The 21,045-nt window shown below is 45.7% G+C and overlaps 1 protein-coding gene across 3 annotated transcripts in view; it reads left to right on the top strand.

Annotated features, from left to right (window-relative positions):
- Positions 1-19,993, top strand: part of GALNT7 (polypeptide N-acetylgalactosaminyltransferase 7) — a 120,132-nt gene extending 100,139 nt beyond the window's left edge. The window contains exons 6-12 of one of the 3 annotated variants that reach the window (XM_032634659.1): positions 52-234; positions 3,585-3,702; positions 5,056-5,178; positions 8,939-9,157; positions 12,650-12,748; positions 13,410-13,538; positions 17,578-19,993. In XM_032634659.1, the coding sequence (XP_032490550.1) occupies positions 52-234; positions 3,585-3,702; positions 5,056-5,178; positions 8,939-9,157; positions 12,650-12,748; positions 13,410-13,538; positions 17,578-17,715 (1,009 nt within the window). In that variant the 3' untranslated portion in view covers positions 17,716-19,993. Of the gene's footprint in view, positions 1-51; positions 235-377; positions 561-3,584; positions 3,703-5,055; positions 5,179-8,938; positions 9,158-12,649; positions 12,749-13,409; positions 13,539-13,731; positions 14,139-17,577 lie in introns of those variants that run through there. The other 2 variants (XM_032634658.1, XM_032634660.1) reach the window with 2 other exon arrangements.
- The last annotated feature ends 1,052 nt before the right edge of the window (positions 19,994-21,045 follow it).

The raw sequence follows: 21,045 nt of genomic DNA, 5'->3' as shown, positions 1-21,045 counted from the left end.
TAGTCAGTTTTGGGTTCTTAAATGCTTTTTCATTTTCTGTAAATGTTTCAGAACCACATGCACTGTGCCTCTGATAGATTACATAGATGGGAATGATTATTCCATTGAGCCACAGCAAGGTGGGGATGAAGATGGTTTTGCCAGAGGGGCCTGGGACTGGAGTTTGCTATGGAAGCGTATTCCTCTAAGCCACAAGGAAAAGGCCAAAAGAAAACATAAAACTGAACCTTATCGGTAAAGATTACTACTTCCTTTTCTTACGTGGAACGTTTACCTAAGTACTTTTCTTTTTTTCCTTCCCCATGTACTCGTGTAAACATGTGGGTCCCTACACGCCCTTGCATTTCATCTTCGCTGCCATCATCAACACAATACAGAACCACTTGCACTGTGCCGATTATAGATGTCATAAATGGCAACACTTATGAAATTGTACCCCAAGGGGGTGGTGACGAAGATGGGTATGCCCGAGGAGCATGGGATTGGAGTATGCTCTGGAAACGGGTGCCTCTGACCCCTCAAGAGAAGAGAATGAGAAAGACAAAAACTGAACCATATCGGTAATCACTAAATCACTTACCTGTTTCTCTTTTCTCCAGTTGCTGCTAACCTATTAACCTCTTGCCAGGCTAAAAAAAAAAAAAGAAACTTGTTATTAAAACTGTAGATGCTGTCTCAGATTCTGAAAGGCTTTCTTTCTTTGTGCTGTTTCAGAGGTTTAAACTCACACTTGCTTCTTTGTGGTTGCTTTTTCCTTAAAAGCAAACTCCGTTTGGGGGTGAGCACACCTTATGGCATTAGTTCCAAATACAGGTGAAAAAAAAGAAAATCTTTGCCATCATGTCCTAGTAGACTAGACATGAAATTTTGTTCTTTTGATGATTATGTCATTCTGTAAGTTTAAGATGCTCACATTGCTTACGATCCAAGTTTTATATCCACTTTGATGCTTTGCGGGTAATGTTGACAATGAAAGACGGTAACAAGAGTTTTTTTTTCTTCCCTTTGTTTTATATGCTAACTCTTAAATACTAATTTCATCCCAGTTAAATCTGATGAATAAAAATACATGACTTTGGGAAATGTTACATAGAATCCTTTATTACTTCATTTTCAGAAGAGCACTTGATTTAAAAGGAAACTTCATTCCAAAATTTTCCTTTTTCTCCCTTCTTGTGGCTCTTCAAATAGAACAACTTGTGCTACTCGCTCTTTGGTCTTTTCACTGGAACATTTTACCATCTTTCAAAAGAGTGGCCCCAAATTAAACGTTTGCATAAATGCTAATGTAGGCTTCTAAATGTGTCTGATTTTATTTTTCTGATCTTATGGTTCTGCTTTTGGTCTCTCTCTTACTGTTACGCTACTGATGATGTTCAAACTCAATTTGGGGAAGGTGTCTCCAATGTCATGCAAAAAGCTGGTGGGATTTGGGCATGTCATGATACCAGGATACTGAAATGGCAAACATAAGGAAATTATACAACTTTCAGCTTTATTTGACATTTTCCAAATTTCTCTTTGAAGTTCTTTTTCAAAAATTGTCCAGGAATCTACTGCTTACCCACTTACCCTGACTCACAAATAATTCTGGGAGAAAAAACCTAAGGGCTAATAACTACAGTTCTATTTCTACCAATCCCATGGGCTAGGAAAGAAAATTTTTTAAATGTGGTAGAGAAATTTAAGGAAGGTTTCTCTTTAAGTTACTCACTGGTTTTCATGTTAAGATACATTTTCAAATATGTACTGACATAAGTGGGAATATATTTAAAGATCAAAAAGGCATAGTTATAATAGAGTAATGTTAAATAAATTTGGCATGAAAGTATAACTGAAAACGCAATAGGGCTGTTTCTCCTTTAAGAAGAAAAGCCTTATGAAAGAATGACTTACCCCTGATGTGACTTCCCTTTAATATTGAAAATATTTCTTGCTTCATTATCTTTTTAATTAATATATTTATTTATTTATTTTTGGCTTTGCTGGGTCTCCGTTGCTGTGCGTGGGCTTTCTCTAGTTGTGGCGAGCAGGGGCTACTCCTTGTTGCGGTGCGCGGGCTTCTCATTGCAGTGGCTTCTCTTGTTGCGGAGCACGGGCTCCAGGTGCACGGGCTTCAGTAGTTGTGGCACGTGGGCTCAGTCGTTGTGGTGCACGGGCTTAGTTGCTCCACGGCATGTGGGATCTTCCTGGACCCAGGGCTCAAACCCGTGTCCCCTGCACTGGCAGGTGGATTCTCAACCACTGCGCCACCAGGGAAGCCCCTTGCTTCATTATTTATTTAATATTTAATGAATGCTTACTATGTGTCAGGCGCTATTTTCTGGGGATAAATTTTAAAGAGATGTGTTCCCTTGTGGCACTTAACGTGTAGTGGGTGAGACAGAAATTAAACAGTTAACTGCACGAATAACTGGAGCAGCAAGTGTGACGAGTGGTGAGAAGAAAAGCTCACGGAAAGTGTCTCGAAAGCGACGCTGAGGCCGAGCCCTGAGGGATGAGTCTACCCTGTGGAGGAGGAGGGAGGACCGTTCAGGAGACTGCGGCATAGCCAGGGCCGTGGGACAGGAGGGGGTCGGGCAGAGCACAGAGGCATTGCCTGCTGCCTGCTGGGGCTTGGGTGGGGCAGAAGAGAGCGGAGGACACAGTCGGGGTTCCTGTGCCTGGTCTAGGATGGCAGCAGTGACGCTGGAAAGAAGTGGCATCAAGATGTGTGTTGATGGTAGAATCAGTAGGAATTGGTGATAGACTGAATATCAGGTGTGCTGATGAAGAGGCTCTAATGGAGGGGTCTACCTAAGAATCGAATGCAGTGATAATTCATTGTTGCCAGGGGAAGGGGGAACAGGGTGAAAATTATTCCTAACGGTATGGGGTGAAAATTATTCCCAACGGTGGGAGTGGCTTGCCCTAAAAAGCTATCAAGTCTTTTTTTCTCTTGTCCCTAAAAAGAACCCAATTCAAGGTCCCACTCAAGAAGGAGCACAGATCACTCTTTGGCAGCCCTGCCTCCTGACACAGTAAATAGCTGTGCCTAATGCTCCTGTGTCATTTCTGTGCTATATTTGCAAACTCTGAATGAACCGTGGCTGTTCTACCATGATTTACACCCTTATTTGGCAAACCACTGAGCTATAAAATTAAAAAATGAGAGACTACTTCCATGGTGTATGGTTTCACTCATCCCAGAATGACTCATAAATCATTTCAGGAACATTTAGCAGACCACGGCTGTATGGCTCAGTATTTTTAGGAGTGAAAGAGAAAATTCTATTTTAACTAACTCTCAAGGCTTAATTTTTAAATAAACAAAGGAACCAAGGCGCCCTCTAATGGCGAAATGATGTAATACTCTAATTTGTAACGAACTATATAACAGGATTTCAGTTAGAAATTATAGTAAATTCATAAGGAATTATGAACAGATTGTTTCATGAAGGCTTTATAATTTCTTAATGTTTGGCCATCAGTTTTGTCTCTTCTATGCACTACTTATACTGTATTCCATAAAGGCTTATTATCTGTTGTTGAAGGGGTATTGGGGGTTTGTCTTTAAAAGTTATTTCAGCGTTTCTTTTTCTTAGGTCCCCAGCCATGGCTGGAGGATTATTCGCCATTGAACGAGACTTCTTCTTCGAGCTGGGTCTCTACGATCCAGGCCTCCAGATTTGGGGTGGTGAAAACTTTGAGATCTCATACAAGGTAACATTTTATTGAAACAAATGCAGTTTTCTAAGCAGTTATGGATTCTTGTGACTTTCAGATAAGGCTGGTTTCTTTGGGGAAAAAAAGAACAAAAACCTGTTTAATGCATTTCTCTAAATTATAAGGAAAGACTAACAAAAATATTTGCCTTTTGGGAAAAATAAGGCAAAAATGCAAGCTCCAAACTTACTACATACGTACTTGGTTCAGCTAAAAATGGAAGCCAGCGAGCTTCAGAAGTAAAAATACCTCCTCTCCTTCCCCTCCCGCCCCACCCCCAAAGGCTTTTCTGTACCTCGGAGCCTTTTGTGATAGGAGCCCTTGCGGGAATCAGCAGGTGTGGGGTTCCGTTTGACCATCCACTGCTGAAGCTCAGGACAGAGGTAGACCCCAACAGTGATCGTGTGTCCTCACACTGACCCTGGAGCTGCCTTCCTGCAGTACCCACCCACCCGTGCCCCCCGCCACTTCCCGAAAGAAAGAAGTATTTTCCAGTGTGAGCTGAACACATAGGCGTTACCGCTTGTCTTAAATGTCCGGTGCTCAGCACTTTGAGGGACAGAAGAGGAGGAGCTCGGTCCTCGCTGTCAAGGAGCTTACAGCCGATGAGAGATGAGAGTTACGCTTAAATCCGTGGTACGATCAGAAGGTAGACCGACATTCAGGTGGTGTGATTCAGAGGCAGCATCATGCTGGAGGATGTTTTCGAGGCAGAACGAGGAAGACGGGCCGAGCTAAGGTGGGGGTGGAACGGGGAAAGGCGCAGGGCGGGCATGGGGCCCACCGTCCGGCAGAAGCTGACAGTGTGAATCCGACGGGCGTCCAGGAAGATGGCGTGGGCGGGGGCGCCAGGTCCACAGTGAGGAGAGCCTTCAGTGCTGAGCTGAGAGACTGTGGCTTAATCTGACAGGCAGTGGAGACCCATGGGAGAGACTAAGCCGGAGAGAGCACGACCCAGAGCTGCCCTTCAGCAGCCTAATCTCCTGCTATAAATAAGGGAGCCCGAGTAGAGGCAAGCGGAGGCGAAGGAGCCGCCGGTTAGGCGGTTATGGTAACAGTCCCCCAGGTGGGAGGAGGCGTGTTAGCACCGGGAGAGATGAAGTGCGCGTTAGGACGCAGGAGTCTGCGTGGCTCTGCAGGGGCTCAGGACGGGCCCCTGGGTGCCCTGTGCGCCTGCGTTCCCCAGCGGCCTCTTTGTTAGTATGTGAGCTTGAGAAACAAGAAGTTATCGTAGGATCTGTTTAGCTGGTGAATTCCCCGTAGACCCTGTGTCTAATTTAGATTTTAGGTTTATGTTTACAGGACAGATTGGGCGTTTGAGATAGCTGCCACGTGTGTCTTTCCTGACAGATCTGGCAGTGCGGTGGCAAGTTACTGTTTGTCCCTTGTTCCCGTGTCGGGCACATCTACCGTCTTGAGGGCTGGCAGGGGAACCCTCCGCCTGTCTATGTCGGGTCTTCTCCTACCCTAAAGGTGAGTCTTTCGGTTAAAACTGGGAAGGCTAGGGAGCTAACACGTATGTGCCACGTGGCCACGTAATGTCAGCTCACTGGCCAGGCGACATCTTTGAAGCAGTCACGCTGTTTCTCACTTTTCACTTAGACTAGGCTTATTCATGAAACTTATTATTGTTTTCTAGGATTATTCCTTGTATCCCACTCTGATTAGAATTCCATTACTGAATGGTGTTGAATGTTCTCCGTCAAGATATCTCAGATTTTGGAACACCACTCAATATTCTGTAATGACCTATATGGGAAAAGAATCTAAAAGAAAGAGTGGAAATATATGTATAACTGATTAACTTTGCTGTACACCTGAAAGTAGCACAACATTGTAAACCAACTATGCTTCAGTAAAAATTTTTTTTTTAAAAATGATAACTCAGGGCTTCCCTGGTGGCGCAGTGGTTGAGGGTCCGCCTGCCGATGCAGGGGACACGGGTTCGTGCCCTGGTCCGGGAAGATCCCACATGCCGCGGAGTGGCTGGGCCCATGAGCCGTGGCCACTGAGCCTGCGCGTCCGGAGCCTGTGCTCCGCAACGGGAGAGGCCACAGCAGTGAGAGGCCCACGTTCCGCAAAAAAAAAAATGATAACTCAAATTTTTAAAACCTGACACCATGTAGGAAAGTCGTTGAAAGGGAAATACCAACGTCTCTTAGTCACACGTGAGTGAAACACTATTTTTGTTTGGTTTTGGAAAAGTAAAGTAATTATAATAGAAGTTTGTGTAGTAAACAAAATCACATTTTTCAACAGTGCTTGCAAAAGGTGAATGAATAACTTTTGTCCCTCAAACCAGGGACAGACCAGGAGAGCTTCACACAGAGGCCACAGCCCCAATGCTGGCAGGACGATTGCCTCTCTCTTTGATGGAACAACTTAGAAGCCCTTTGTTTGGGCGGCTTTCATAGACTCTAAGAGCGTATGACTGTGGTGTCTTTCATTTTCTGGAGCCCTTAACCAAGTCAAAAGCAGAAGGAAGTCTATTTTTGGCTACGGATGCAACTCAGGACCGTTCCCCAAAGCGAATAGATAACAGAAGCAGAGACTAGACTTTAAGAACCAACACAGCCCTCTAACCGACCAAAGTTTTTTAGAAGTGGCCAAACGGAGCCCCACTAGGACAGTGGACGAGATTTAAATCTCCACAGTAAGACAGAGATAGCAGCCAGTTAACACTGGGCCCGACGGCGTTGCAGGAAGACAGCCGCCCTTGGAACCCACCCCACAACCACGAAGAACTGATGGAAAGTCAGGTCAGTTCAGGAAGGCCGGTGCTACAAGGAAATGGAAAAGAGACGAGAGGGAAACACTCAACACTGTCAGATTAACCAGCAAACGCAGCCTTCACCAGCGGCTTCTGTCCTCTGCTTCTGCGTGTCCCCTCCACCCTCCAGGGCTGTTTCTCCAGCCGGTGGTCTTCTCTGAGCTGCAGACCTTTACGGTCAGCTGTCTTAGAGAACACCGCTCTCTCTCTCTCTCTCTCTCTCTCTCTCTCTCTCTCTCTCTCTCTCTTTTTTGGTGGCAACGCGTGGCATGCAGGATCTTAGTTCCCTGACCAGGGATCGAACCCGAGCCCTTGGCAGCGAAAGTGCGGAGTCCTAACCACTGGACCTCCAGGGAAGTCCCTAGAACCCTCCTCTTAGATGGCCCTCAGATGTTTCAGACTTGGCCTCTTCAGAGCGGAGCTTTTAACTTTCCCTCAGAGGCGGCTCTCTACCCTCTGTCCCACCCCTCGGGCCACCTCCACTCCCTGCCCCGGTTATACCCCTCAAATCTGAATCTGATGTCTGCTGCCTGCGAGGACCCTTCGGATGGCCGTCAGCTAATGGGTGACGTGCAAAGCCCTTGGAAACGATCAGTAGTATCACTAATAGCTCACACTTGGTGAGTGCTTAGTGTGTACAAATCTAAACACTTCGCAACGATTACCTTCTTAATTATCCTCATCTTAAAAGGAGGAAACCGAGGCAGCTTTTCTCTCAGTGAATCCTGCATTCCAGCTGTGGTGATAGACCTCTTTCAGGACGCCACATGCACCATGATCTGTCATATATTTGCACTGCTCTTTGCCCCAGGTCCCAGTCCCTTCTGGCTGACCGCTCCTTCAGGACTGAGCCGTCCCCGCCTCTGCATCCCAAACAATTAAATGCTCCTCCTTTTTGTTGCCGTAACCTTATGCGTGTGCACTTAATTCTTCATGTTCACGACTACCTGGAAGACACGGACTGTGTCTAACTTTGGGTGGATTTGCAAGAATTCAAAATATTTAGCAATAATGTGTTCTTTTAGGAGGCTGCCGCTTAAAACTTTCTGAGCCCACGGGCTTTTGCAGAAACATGCCCACGGCCAGGCGTGCACCCTTTTGATAGTTATCTTGTAGCCAAGAGAAAATTTAATCAGAACACTAGATGTTCCTGCTCTGCGGCCAGTGGGCCAAACCCAGCCTTTTTTTTTTTTTTTTTCTTTGAGGTACGCGGGCCTCTCGCTATCATGGCCTCTCCCGTTGCGGAGCACAGGCTCCGGACGCGCAGGCTCAGCGGCCATGGCTCACGGGCCCAGCTGCTCCGCGGCATGTGGGATCTTCCCGGTCCGGGGCACGAACCCGTGTCCCCTGCATCGGCAGGCGGACTCTCAACCACTGCGCCACCAGGGAAGCCCCAATCCCAGCCTTTTTCAGTAAATAAAGTTGTGTCGGAACCCAGCTCTGCCATTCGTTCGCATGTTCCCTGTGCTGCTTTCTCACTGTAGCAGCAGAGGTGAGTAGTTGCAACAGAAACTGGACGGCCACCCAGCTGAAAAGACTGACTCCCGGGCCCTTTATAAAGTTTGCTGCCCCGTGATGTCCAAGCGCAAGGGCCTCGCTGGGTCTGTGCCGCGTCCATCACATCGATTCACGCCTACGAGTGCTCGTTCAGTGAAACAGTAGAAGTTAGATCCTTGTGAGTTCTCACACGTCAACTTACATGATTGTTCTTTAGTTGCTTTTCAAAATGCACCCCATGGGGAAAATATCCACTTAATTCTGGGCTACCGTGCAGTGGTTCAGATACAGCTGTTACGAGATGGGCAGAGCCACTTTCAGAAATGTGTTTGTTGTTTGTCCCAGTGGTTTCTGATGGGAGACCCCTCCCCCCCGCACGTGCCAGCAGCATGGTCCTCAGAGAGGAGATTGTTCAGGGGACGGGGGGTGCCCGGTGCCAACCAGCCTCTCTCACCAACCCTCTGCGCTCAGCTCCATCAGCAGGGAAGAATGTATTATCTTAGGGCTTCCCTGGTGGCGCAGTGGTTGAGAGTCCGCCTGCCGATGCAGGGGACATGGGTTCGTGCCCCGGTCCGGGAGGATCCCACATGCCGCGGAGCGGCTGGGCCTTAGCCATGGCCACTGAGCCTGCGCGTCCAGAGCCTCTGCTCCGCAGTGGGAGAGGCCACAACAGTGAGAGGCCCGTGTACCGCAAAAAAAAAAAAAAAAAAAAAAAAAGAATGTATTATCTTAGAGTATGGGACCTTCGGCACAGTGACACCAGATTCTGTGTCCGTCACTCTGGTTGAACACGCGTGACAGTGACATGTCAGAGTCACGAGCTCGCTTGCATTTGTAATTAAGTATCGGGTCCTATTGAAACGAATTTGTCGTATGTTGGTCATATTTCATATGTCGAAGAGAGGCTGTTTATGACAGTACAAATATTTTTGGTTTTTATAATGACGTTAATTTTCTTTTTCCCAGAATTACGTCAGAGTTGTAGAGGTCTGGTGGGATGAGTATAAAGACTACTTCTATGCCAGTCGCCCTGAATCAAAGGCATTACCATATGGGGATATATCAGAGCTGAAGAAATTTCGAGAGGATCACAACTGCAAAAGTTTCAAATGGTTCATGGAAGAAATAGCTTATGATATCACCTCACATTACCCTCTGCCGCCCAAAAATGTCGACTGGGGAGAAGTGAGTATCCGCCGGGGGTCAGATCTCAAAGTGTGTGTGTATGGAGACTGAGCTTGGGAGACGAGAATGTTGGAGGAGACAGAAGAATTCTTGGGGGAAACTTTGGTGAAAAGCTGTTAACCTCCCAGCCTTTCCACCGGATAGTTCCCCTGCACTGACCTCCCGCCCCAAGTCCCTCCTGTCTGCTCCGCTCAGGACGCTGTCCGCTCCCTTCAGCTCCTGCCTTTCCCCACCCCTCGCCCAACTCCCTTCCAGGGCGAACTCCTACCCACCCTACACTGCCCATGTGGAGATTGCCCACAGTGAAAAGCCTTTCTATGCTTCCCCACTCCATCCCGAGACTCAGGCCTGCCAACCTCTCCTAACTCGGAATCACCGTCTATTAGGGCCCCGGGGCCCTGCTCACCGCCATGTCCCAGTGACCTACGCGGAGGCCCCATGTGCAATAGGCACTCAGACAGTGAGGGTAACTGAAAACAGTGAAAACCAAAGGCCTTGATCTGTGTTGCTTTGTCTTTGTTTCTTCAAACTTGCCTCTATAGCCTCCTTTCTGAATGCACCCACTCTTGTACCTTATCTGCTGCCCTGTAGGTGCATTAAACACCCCATGAACTTTCAAGCCCACGAGACCTTGCTTAGTTATGTTTTCAGCAAATAGCGGTTGAGCGCCGCTAGACAGAAAATGTGACAAGCAAGGACCTCCTCCTCAGGGAGTGTGCATGCCAGTGGGGCAGAGAGAGAAACAGAAAACAGAGTGTAGTGACAGGTGGTGGAAGAGGCTATGAAGGAAATAGACAGCTGCTGTTTGAGGGGACTCAGGGACCCGGTAAGGGAGGCTTCTCGGAGGAGGTGACGGTGGGTCTGAGATCTGAACGATGAGCAGCCAGCAAATCCGAGAGCCGGGAAAGGGTGCTCCGAGGAGGGATGCCGGTGTGCCTGCCGGCTGTGAGCCGGGAAGGCTCCGCGTGTTTGATAAGCAGAACAGAGGAGGTGAAATGAGACGCAGGGGCGGATGGGGAGGGCAGCCGTCCTCCTGAGAGTGGGAGGCCACAGGAGGGCTTTAAACAGAAAGGTGATGGGATTCCATTTATGCTGTGTTTTCAGTCACCCTACAGTGGGGCCTAAGAGTGGAAGCAAGGATGCAGGTTAGGAAGCAGTGGGTTAGTTCCAGGGAGAAGTGATGGTGGCTGGGACTGGGTGGTGACAGTGAAGGTGGCGGGACGCAGGCCCCGTCAGGGTGCTTAGTTCATCTGGAGGCAGTGCCCTGACCGGCAGGGCAGTGGAGGGTGTGGGCCAGCAGGACAGCTGGTTTGGTTTTATTTGAGTATCGGGTTGGGTGGCCACCAGGGTGGGGAGGTGAGCAGAGGGGGCAGCTGGGGAGGGGCCCAGAGGGACCAGGGGGGGCACGAAGAGCCCAGCAGGCACCCTGCTGGGCCGTCCAGATCTCAGGCCCAGAAAGGAGGCCACATGTGCATCTAAAGCCGTTTATTTGGATCCAACAGCAGGTAGATTGTTTCATGGGACAGAATGAGAAAAATACAGAGGAAAGAGGCCGGATCTGTCCCTAAGGGGCCCCAGCACTTAGCGCTCGCACTTGCGCTCTCTCTCTCCCCCTCTCTCTCTCTCTCCCCCCTCCCCCCCGCCTCGCTCTCTCTCTCCCTCTCCCTCCCCTCCCCCCACCCTCTCTCGCTTGCTCTCACTCTCTCTGCACCTCTGTCTTAACTCCCAAGTAGACCGAAGCCCCTGAGAGTCGGGACTGCGTTGTGCTTCTCCTTTGCTCTGGAGAACACCTTATTAGCACACCGCCTTCTCCGTGGAAGGGATGAATTCTCTCCGTGAGCTTGCCCAGTAGAGGCTTCAGAGTCCACCCTGCACATGCTGAGGGCTCTCAAATGCCCCCCCCACTTCAACCCAAATCTCTGTCCCAAAGCCCAGACTAGGGTGTGTGAGGCTGGACGCCCCCCCACCCCCGCCCCGTGCTGATGCCTCAGGCCCCAAACTCCGGCGCCTTCTTTGCTCTCCTCTCACACTCCACACCCAGTTCCAGAAACCGACCTTCCTCCCTCTGCTCTCAGCCACCACGTCTCCCACTGAGACGAACCCTGCCTGCCCCCGCTTTGCTGTCAACACGGCCGCCGGGCCACGTCACTCCTCCAAGCCCCGCGAGGCGGCCCCGGGCACTCCTTGGTTGGGGGCAGAGCCCTTTCTGGGGGCCCCGCTGCCCCCCGGCCTCCCCCGCTGCTACTCCCCGCCGCACTGCAGCCCGGCCAGCCTCCCCGCTCGTCCTCCTCCCGCAGTCCTGCACCCACCTGCTCTTCCCTCCCCCTGTATGCTTTCCCTGGGGAAGCAGAGGGAGCGTCTGCAGGCACGGCCAGGCCTTCTGTGCACCTCCTGCCCCCCGAGACACTCCCACCCGCCAACTTGCTCATCTGTCTCTTCTCGGCTCTCACTTGTCACTTTCTAATGTGTCTGTTACGGTTTTGCTTATATTCGGCCTTCCCTCCTAGAGCGTAAGCTCCCTGGGGCGAGGATCCGATCCGTTCCGTGCACTGGCGCATCAGAGCCCTCAGCATGCCTGACACAGCACTCACATAATAGTTGGTGAATAAATAAAAGCGTGAGCCAATGAACAGATGGAATGTTCCATCCTCCCTTTACAGTCTCACCCTGAACACACGTTCGGTTTAAACCTCCCCACGCTGGCCCCTGCACCTCACAAGGCACTTCTGCACCCTCCCTGCAGCTTCCAGGGTGAACCCCTGCCCTCCCCTGTCCTGTCCCGGGCCGCCTCCAGCTCCGCCCACATCCTCTCTACAGACAGCAGAGCCTCCGACCCCGACTTGCTTCTCCCCTGAAGCTCTTACCTTCCTGGGTGCTCAGTCAGTGTTTGCCAACTGAAGGAATGAGTAAAGCATTTTATCCAAGTACAGTAGTAATTTATAATTGAGATATAAATCTGTAATATTTCCAATAAGGAAAAAGTTGTGGGGTTTTTTGTTTTTTTACAAAGTGTGCATTTCAAACATGGAAACGCGTGTTTGCTGCCCACCTGCGACATCCGTAGTCAGAGAGGAGCCTCACTGCCCAGGCCCTGGAGGCTGCTGCCGGCGGTGGGAGCCTTACCTCCCAAGTTCACTCTGGCCTAGACACAGGGGCCAGTGTCTGTGACCGCCATGGTCCGCTCCCTTTGCTCTATTTCCTTCTCATTCACGTGAATGATCATGAACCTGAAATGGTACTAATGGTATCTTTGTATTTTTTTCTTCTGTGGTATTTTATCAAAATCTGGAGGCCAAGACCCTCAGTTGGAATGAGCTCATTCATGTTGACTTCAAGACTTAAGTGATTTCAGAGATGACTGTAGCTCTGAGCTCCTCAAGGCTTGACAGGACAGTAGGGACCCGGTTAACTCGAAGCTCTCTGAAGCCACATGAGAGCTTATCAGAGTCTAAACTGTCGCCTTCCCTGTGGTTCTTTGTTCATTTTTTTTAGATCAGAGGCTTTGAAACTGTGTACTGCATTGACAGCATGGGGAAGACAAACGGAGGCTTTGTTGAGCTGGGCCCCTGCCACAGGATGGGCGGGAACCAGGTAAACAGCCGGGCTTTGCGATTCATTCCGTCTGCACTGGAAGCAGCTGGGCTGACTGAGCCAGAGTTTAGCCTGGTTTTCCATTTGGTGATTGTGATTGTTCGGTAAAGTAGAACATTCTGTGAAAAACTGACAGTCCTAAAACGCTTACTTAAATGAGGGGATAAGAGCAGTACTGGTTTTCATGTAAGCAACCTGAATCTAGAATTTATGTCTGATGTAGGAGATTAGAATATATTCTTGCATGAGTGTGTAACTATGTAAGCCTAGCTCCCTAACAGTATCCACATCTTCCCCCCAGTAGGCTGGGATGCTATTGCCACTCATGTATATTTCACTAGCATATTCTCTTACTTCCTTATGTGAGTATTTTTCTTGTCTCTGATTTACATTGTGAAACATTATCAGGTCTGTTTCCACATTTTCATTTTCTTACATCGTTGGTACAAAATTCCTATGTTAGTGACCCATTCTGTATCTAAGAGGCTAAAGAACGTAATCCTTTAAGAGTTAGAAGGGGTCTTTACTACCATCAAAATGAATAATTCCTGTGTTTGGACTTACTGTTCTGAACACACAGAAACATGGTAGAGAAATAGCATAGTCATTGAGTTTAATTATAGGAGTTGAGTTTCTTTCTCTCTTTCTTTTTCTTTAATAGCTTTTCCGAATCAACGAAGCCAACCAACTCATGCAGTATGACCAGTGTTTGACGAAGGGTCCTGATGGATCCAAAATTATGATTACACACTGTAATCTGAATGAATTTAAGGAATGGCAGTACTTCAAGGTATTCTGTGTTTCCGTTCTGAAATACATGCAATTTCCTTTTAATAACACCTACTGTGTGGAATTTAGACGTGTAAACCTTAAAACCTGCATTCACACTGACTTGCATGTCCGTCTCACTCACTCATTTGTTTTCCTGAGCACTAGTGACTCATTGTTCCATACTGAAGCATCACTTTTATCCTCTGGTGTAGTATTGTCATGGAAGGAGGCCACCTGGAGTCCATGCAGACCCACTGCTAACTTATCAACACAGGAAAACCAGTGTTCCCTGAGGCAGTCATCACCATTGTTCTAATATCAAAGTCGATCTTTTTAATCCAAAAGAGTCATTCATTAAAATTACCTATATAATGTGTAAGTATACCTATGTATGACACATAGAAAATGTTGCATTTATTTTTGCATTTTATTTTATTAACTTTTAAAGTATTGCTGCCTGTTGTCCAGCAGGTGGGGATAGAGACGAACAAATAACATGTTGGACGCAAGGCCTTCAAAGCTTCTCATCATGGCTGCTTGCTAAATGCAACAGGATACGTGTTGCCTGTTGCTTGTTTTAAAGGTCATGTTTAGTTTTGTGTGTGTGTGTGTTTTTTGCGGTATGCGGGCCTCTCACTGCTGCGGCCTCTCCCGTTGCGGAGCACAGGCTCCGGATGCGCAGGCTCAGCGGCCATGGCTCACGGGCCCAGCCGCTCCACGGCATGTGGGATCTTCCCGGACCGGGGCACGAACCCGTGTCCTCTGCATCGGCAGGCGGACTCTCAACCACTGCGCCACCAGGGAAGCCCCGTGCTTAGTTTTTCACTTGAGTCTGTGAGAGCAGTTTTTCTGTTTCAGCTGTGAATATTCAGAGTTCTGTGCCAGGTTGAGGATTCCAACATAATAATGGTTTTCTGAATAATTTTCAAAGTCTAGACGTGGCTAAAATAAATCAATTTATTATGAAACAAAAAGTTGGGGAGGCTGCCCCAGATTGAAGAAACTGGCAGCCCTGAACTTTCTTTACGCATCTTGTATTCGTTGTCACGTCCTCCCTGTCAGCAAACGCTTGTTTGCCACATGATATGACCCAGCTGAATATTCCCCGTTATCATTGTGCATAGATAATTACTATGAAGTGGTAAGTATGTGTCAGTTGCTGATACTTTTCTTATAACAAGTTAGGAAGGAGAAGATGAACATAAACCCCAGAGAAGAGAGCATTTATTTACACAAAGAAAGATGAATAATAGCAATGAAGGCTAGGGGTGAGTAAGGACAATATTAGTAAACTAGTAAAAGAAGGTTAGCAGATGCAAAACGACACAAGAAGTGGATAAGAATGGAATGTACATATATTAGATATTTTAAAGGGCAAAGCACTGAATATCCGTTTGTGCATCAGACATTACTAAATATTCACTGGGGCCCTTCAAAAAATATCTAAAGCCCATCATACTATAATGGCAGAGAAGGAAAAAAATGCAGAAGTAAAAATAAGCAAAATGCCATAGGACAGCAAAAGAGAGATTAATAGGAGGAGTTATTTCTGATGAGTTTCATGTAGGAAGTATCACCACACCAGGTCTTGAGGTATAAAAAGGCTTTTCATGGAGAATAAATGAGAAAACGGGTGAGCAGAGGCGTGGCATCAAAGTGTAGAGAATTCTAGGAACTGCGTTTGCTCTGGCTCCCTAAGTTCTCCATGGGAAAGAGCGTGGAACTTTGTTTTGTGGACTTTAGGGAGTGACTGACGTTAGTTAAGGATCACAGTGATAGGAAACAGTGGATACTTTAAGGAAAATAATTCTGGAAATATTGTCAAGTATGGACTGGTGAACAGGAGGCCAGCTCGGTCAGTGGTTCCCACTCTGCCCCGTCTCTGGACCCCCTTTACATCCTTACAAACCACTGACAGACGCTCCCCAGACGGATTTGTTATAGAGGTTACAGCTAACGGTATTTCCTAAGTTGGGAATTAAACCTGAGAATTGTTGTATTTATGTATGTATTCACGTAAATGTAACGATCATAACCATACTACACGTTAATATAAGTAACACTTTTATGACCCCCCCAAAAGTGAGAAGAGTGGCATTGCTTTATAGTTTCACAAATGCCTTTAATGTCTGGTTTAATAGATTCTTATTCTGCTTCTGCGTTTAGTTTGATGCGATATGTTGTTTTAGTTGCGTACTTGAGGAAAATCCAGCCTCACATAGACGTGCAGTTGGAAAACGAGGGGTAATTTAATAGCCTTTTCAGATAATTGAGGCTGTTCTTCAGTGCTACACAAGTGTGTAAGTGGTAGTTTCTTAAAAGCTTTGCAATGTAGAATCTGAAATCCTATCAGTGAACATTTTGTTCTTTGTTGCGTTAAACCCACTGGTCTGTCTTACACTGGAGTGGATCTTTTGTAACATCACATATTTGCTGCTCATTTGGGAAACAGTGGCTCACTAAGTCATGTAAATCTTCCAAATGATGGCACATTTCATCATACAATGCCAAATAAATCACAAATATAACCACCGATTCCATCAGAAAAGTCTTTAAATCTTGTGCAGCTGTCAAGTTCATGGTAATGGATACAAGTTTCCTACAACTCGAATTTTTGCTTGAAAACTCAAATTTTATCAATGGCAACAGATACTGTCAGCTTTATATTTTTTCCTTGAAGTGATGGGCTCACTTTATTTTCTGGAAAATGGCTACCCAGTCCCAAGTTTGCATAATTGTAATCTGCCTGCAGGTTGTCCTTTCAAGTCAGAATGACATCCCACGAGAGAAGGAGCTCGTTCAACCCTCGGGTCCCGACAACTGCTCATGTGCTGTCCACTCTTCCCATACTATCTCATAGGGTCAAGATTTAATAAAACTAATACGTGGACACCAGGGGGCAAAGGGTGGGGGGTGAACTGGGAGATTAGGATTGACATATATACACCGCTGAGTATGGAGTAGATATCTAGTGAGAGCCTGCCGTATAGCGCAGGGAACTCTACTCAGTGCTCTGTGGTGACCTGGATGGATGGGAGGGAGGTCCAGAAGGGAGGGGATATGTGTATACATATGTCTGATTCACTTCTCTGCAGTAGGAGCTAGCACAACACTGTGAAGCGCAATTATACCCCAATTTAAAAAATAATATTTTAAAAATTAATTAATTAAAAAAATTAAAAATAGGAGATGATCTACATCCCAGGGCCATTCATTATGAGGATTAAATGAATTAATACACGTAGAGCGTCTGGTATGCGTCTACCCGGCATAGAGCAAGTGCTCAATAAATGTTAAACATTATTATCATTAAAAAAAAAAAAACTAATACGTTTTTACTGCTTTGTCAAGGGCGTTCTCAAGTGAAACTGGCTTTTTTTTCTTTTTTAATTGTGAGTGTTCGTCCATGGAGAACATGACTGTGTGATTGATGCTACGGCCCCAGCATGTTCACCCAGCATGGCTTTTGCGCCATCAGTATAAATGTCCATACGATGAAGAAGGCAGATGGGGCTCTGGGTATTATTATGAAATCGTTTCGACCTTACAGACCCAATCTTAGCTAGTCTGACGACCACACCCTGAACAGCCCTGAGCTGTACTGAAGGAACCTCCAGCAGGTGACCAGGGCTCGACCAAGGCAAGGGCGGTGGGGAGGGGAAAGGATGCAAGCCCAAGCCACTGCAGATGTCCATCCTCAGCCAGCGACTTGGAGGAAAGAAGGAGGGAAATGCAGCCTGAGCTGTGCTGTCCTGAGCACGGGAAAGCTGGTATCGTCATTAGTAGGATAGGAGCTAGAGGAGCAGGTTTGGAGGGGAAGATGATGAATTTAAGTTTGTATGTATTGAATTGGAGGTACCAGCAGTACATCATGACTGAACAATAACAGGATGTGGAAGACTGACGATCAAGAGAAACACAGACTCTGGGCTGTGCCTGGTTCATGCCTGCCCAGCTTGCTTGAATAGTCTTCTTACGAAAGCCAGGCTGTGACTTTGTCTAATGTCAGTGATATCACACAGTGCAAATGTAACACTGTGTTTCCCTGTGTCTTCCAGAACCTGCACAGACTGACTCACATTCCTTCCAGAAAGTGCTTGGATCGCTCGGAGGTCCTCCATCAAGTGTTCATCTCCGACTGCGACTCCAGCAAAATGACTCAAAAGTGGGAAATAAATAACATCCATAGTGTTTAGAAGGAATGAAAGAAACCAGTAACCTACCTACTGACACGTAAATTTATACAGGACTGAAAACCTCCTGAAACCTGCTGCAACTACAGCTCCAAACCCAGAGGCTCTTGAGGAGTCTGAGGACATTGATAAACTGTGATTTTACGATAACATTATCATCTGCAGTTACTGTTTACAAAACTGCTTTTACCTTAAACTTTGTAGATGTTTACATCTTTTTTTTGTTTTGTTTTAAGATGATGTTGGTAATCTGTGCATTTAGCTCTGTTTTATTTAGAACAGAGTAAAAAGCATTGTTGTCTTCTTTGGGATTACACTCAGGGGTCTGAAAGGCAGTTTGATTGTTTTTTGTTTTTTTTTTAACACACTTGAAAAAAGGTTGGAGTAACCAGATCGTCATATGTAACTTGGTGATTATCAACCTGTTGTATCTTTATTTAATTTTACATCTTTTTGAAGCACTGCCACAGGTTATTAGCCAAGGTGGCCTTCCTTCACAGTCATGCTGCTTTTTTGAAAGGTGAATTTCAACACATTTAGTGCCTCTTTTCATTTCTTGGTATATTTCAAGAGCTTTTGATGCAATTTGTACGATGTTAATGATGGAATTGTCACCTGTCGGAGGAATACTTTTACCACTCAGAACTGAATGAATGTGCTACCATTTGCTCTGAAATGGAACGTTGTATTGCTTGAAAAAAGAAATGACAAGATGGAACATCCAGAGCTATTCCGTAGGGTTTGAAGATTGTACGGCATTAACTCCCCTATTTGCTGGCATTCCCAGTGTCCTCTATCAGTACCAACTCCTAAGGCAGCAGGGGGTCTGCTAACTAGAGAAAAATGTCCCCTGACATTGGGGATTGACTTTTCCCCATTCCCTGTCACCATAGAAAATTATAAATCACTCTCAGTTTTGAAACCTTGAAGAGGGGGTAACAAAAACAACAAAACACCACTGTAAACACATCAAAGGTTTGTTCTGACCGAGGTGAGAACTTCCAAACCCTTGTTGGATTAAGCCTTACAAGACTACTGTGTGTTACAACGTAAGCTGTGCAGTTTATGAAGCCAAGGGTGAGTAGACGTTTCATTTATATCTTCATGAAATTCCCTGCACAGTTTTTAAATTTTAAAAAAGGCTATTTAAAAATATAGTTCATTAACAAATATGAATTCTGTTAGATTATCTGTTAGTTCCCTAGTGTTTCTTAATTTTCTTTTGAAAGCATATTTCTATTAGTATTTTTCCAGTGAAAGGAAGACTTGTTTGAATTTACACATTTATTAAGCTAGTACCTACTAGGAGAAAACCAAATACTGCAAGTGGTCAATTGATTTTAATTGCTAAATAATCTTTTATTACCTACAAGGTTAAAATGCTATGTCAAATGCAAAACAAATTTTTTTAAAAGTGATGAGGTAGGGAATGGCAAGTAAACTAAGATTTTTGATCCTGTAATCATATCAATGAAAGGAATTCACAAACTACTACGAGAGGGAAATATATTTAATTAAAGCCTAAAAAAGAAAAGGGAAAAAACCCTACATTTGTTTAAAAGAAAAGCCTACAGATTTGTTTCTTCCAAGCTTAGCTCTTAAATTCGTAGAGTCAAAGTTCAACATCCCAAACAGAGTTTTATTTATAATTTTTGAATTGCCAATTTGTATTTTGCTACCGATCTCTGATCAACCATTTGAACTTTCATTCATCTCTAGGGATGTTTAAAAAGGAATACATTTATATGATTATATAACTGCAAAATAAATCAACTATAAATAAGAAACTAAGAGAATTGGTACTTTAATTACTTGTGTGTTTGCAAAAAGGCTCCATTTTCTTTGTTGAATAGATTATAACCTTGTTAACTATGCATAGGCCTAAGAAAGGTGGCACATAAACTGTGCGTGTAAATTTTAAATGGGTATTTTGTGCAATTCGTTAAGATACTCTATAAAGAATGATTCTATATATTGAAATCAGAAACCTTACCAAACACGAAAACACATCAGAAGCTGCTGCCATAATGACTTTTCTACTGTGGGCTGCTTTGGAAATAATTCCCGTATCCTTGCTTTGTAAGTTGATAATATCACTATGCATTTCTACACATTTTATAAATTTGATTTATGCAGATTTTGATACACTGTATGTTTCTGTAGAAATTGTATAAATATTCAAAATTTTATTAGGGATAAATTTGAGAAGTTTATGTATATCTTAATTCTGGGTTGCTTGTTTTTTAGGTGAGAAAAAAATAAAATACTGTATTTTAATCCATGGGTTTTTTAGTACTTGCAATCATTTCTGTATCTAAACACCACATGTTTGAAATAATTACTTGATTTTATTGTTTACAAGATACACTAATAGTTAAAATATCATAGACCACAGTTATATGTTGAGTATGTGCTTGAGTGTTGGTTAGAATTCTGCTTAGAGCGTGTTTAGAATACTCAGAGCTTACTTATCTAAGAAGGAAACATAAAGGCTTATTTTTGCCCCTGGTTGCCTATGTATAGAAAAGCACTTACCAGGGCTTCCCTGGTGGCGCAGTGGTTGAGAGTCCGCCTGCCGAGGCAGGGCACACGGGTTCGTGCCCCGGTCCGGGAGGATCCCACATGCCGCGGAGCGGCTGGGCCCGTGAGCCATGGCCACTGAGCCTGCGCGTCCGGAGCCTGTGCTCCGCAACGGGAGAGGCCACAACAGTGAGAGGCCTGCGTACCGCAAAAACAAAAAAACAAACAAAAAATCACCAATTACGAAAAACAACCCAGCAACGTATATTTTCCTTGGCAGTGTATTCTACTATATCATTGCCCTTTGAAAGCAAAAATTTAAGTCAAAATTCTTTACAACCTGATAGATCAAGTGAGTAGAAAGAAGGGAAGCCTACCAACATGAAGTGAGAACCGGGCTGTAGGACCTTGTAGCACAACATCTCAGGAGAAGGTACTATGGCTGCCAGCTTTCCAGAGAGGGGCCATGTTGGTCTGGGAAGCTCGGCTGTTGTCATGGCTTCGTTTCTCAGCTGCTGTGCCTGAGAAACGTGGAGAAGTGACAGAACACCAGCCTGAAGTGAATGGGGCTCATTTATCTCCTAAGAGATAGCCTTTCACAGGGATCTGGGAATATGTTTCATCATTTCTGGACAGACTGTAGTTGGGGGGAAAAAGCCACTTAAGATTCAGTGGAGGACGTGACAAGTACCTGACCTGAGCCAGAGGGCTAATAGGCCAGTAATTGGGTATGTGAATACTAATCCACGAGAAAGCACTTTTAGAAGTACCGAGCACTATGAGAATGCATATTATTCATTAGAATCTGTTGCC

Source organism: Phocoena sinus, chromosome 6, assembly GCF_008692025.1.
Source record: "Phocoena sinus isolate mPhoSin1 chromosome 6, mPhoSin1.pri, whole genome shotgun sequence".
Classification (NCBI taxonomy): domain Eukaryota; kingdom Metazoa; phylum Chordata; class Mammalia; order Artiodactyla; family Phocoenidae; genus Phocoena; species Phocoena sinus.
This window is presented reverse-complemented; position numbering and strand designations above follow the sequence as displayed.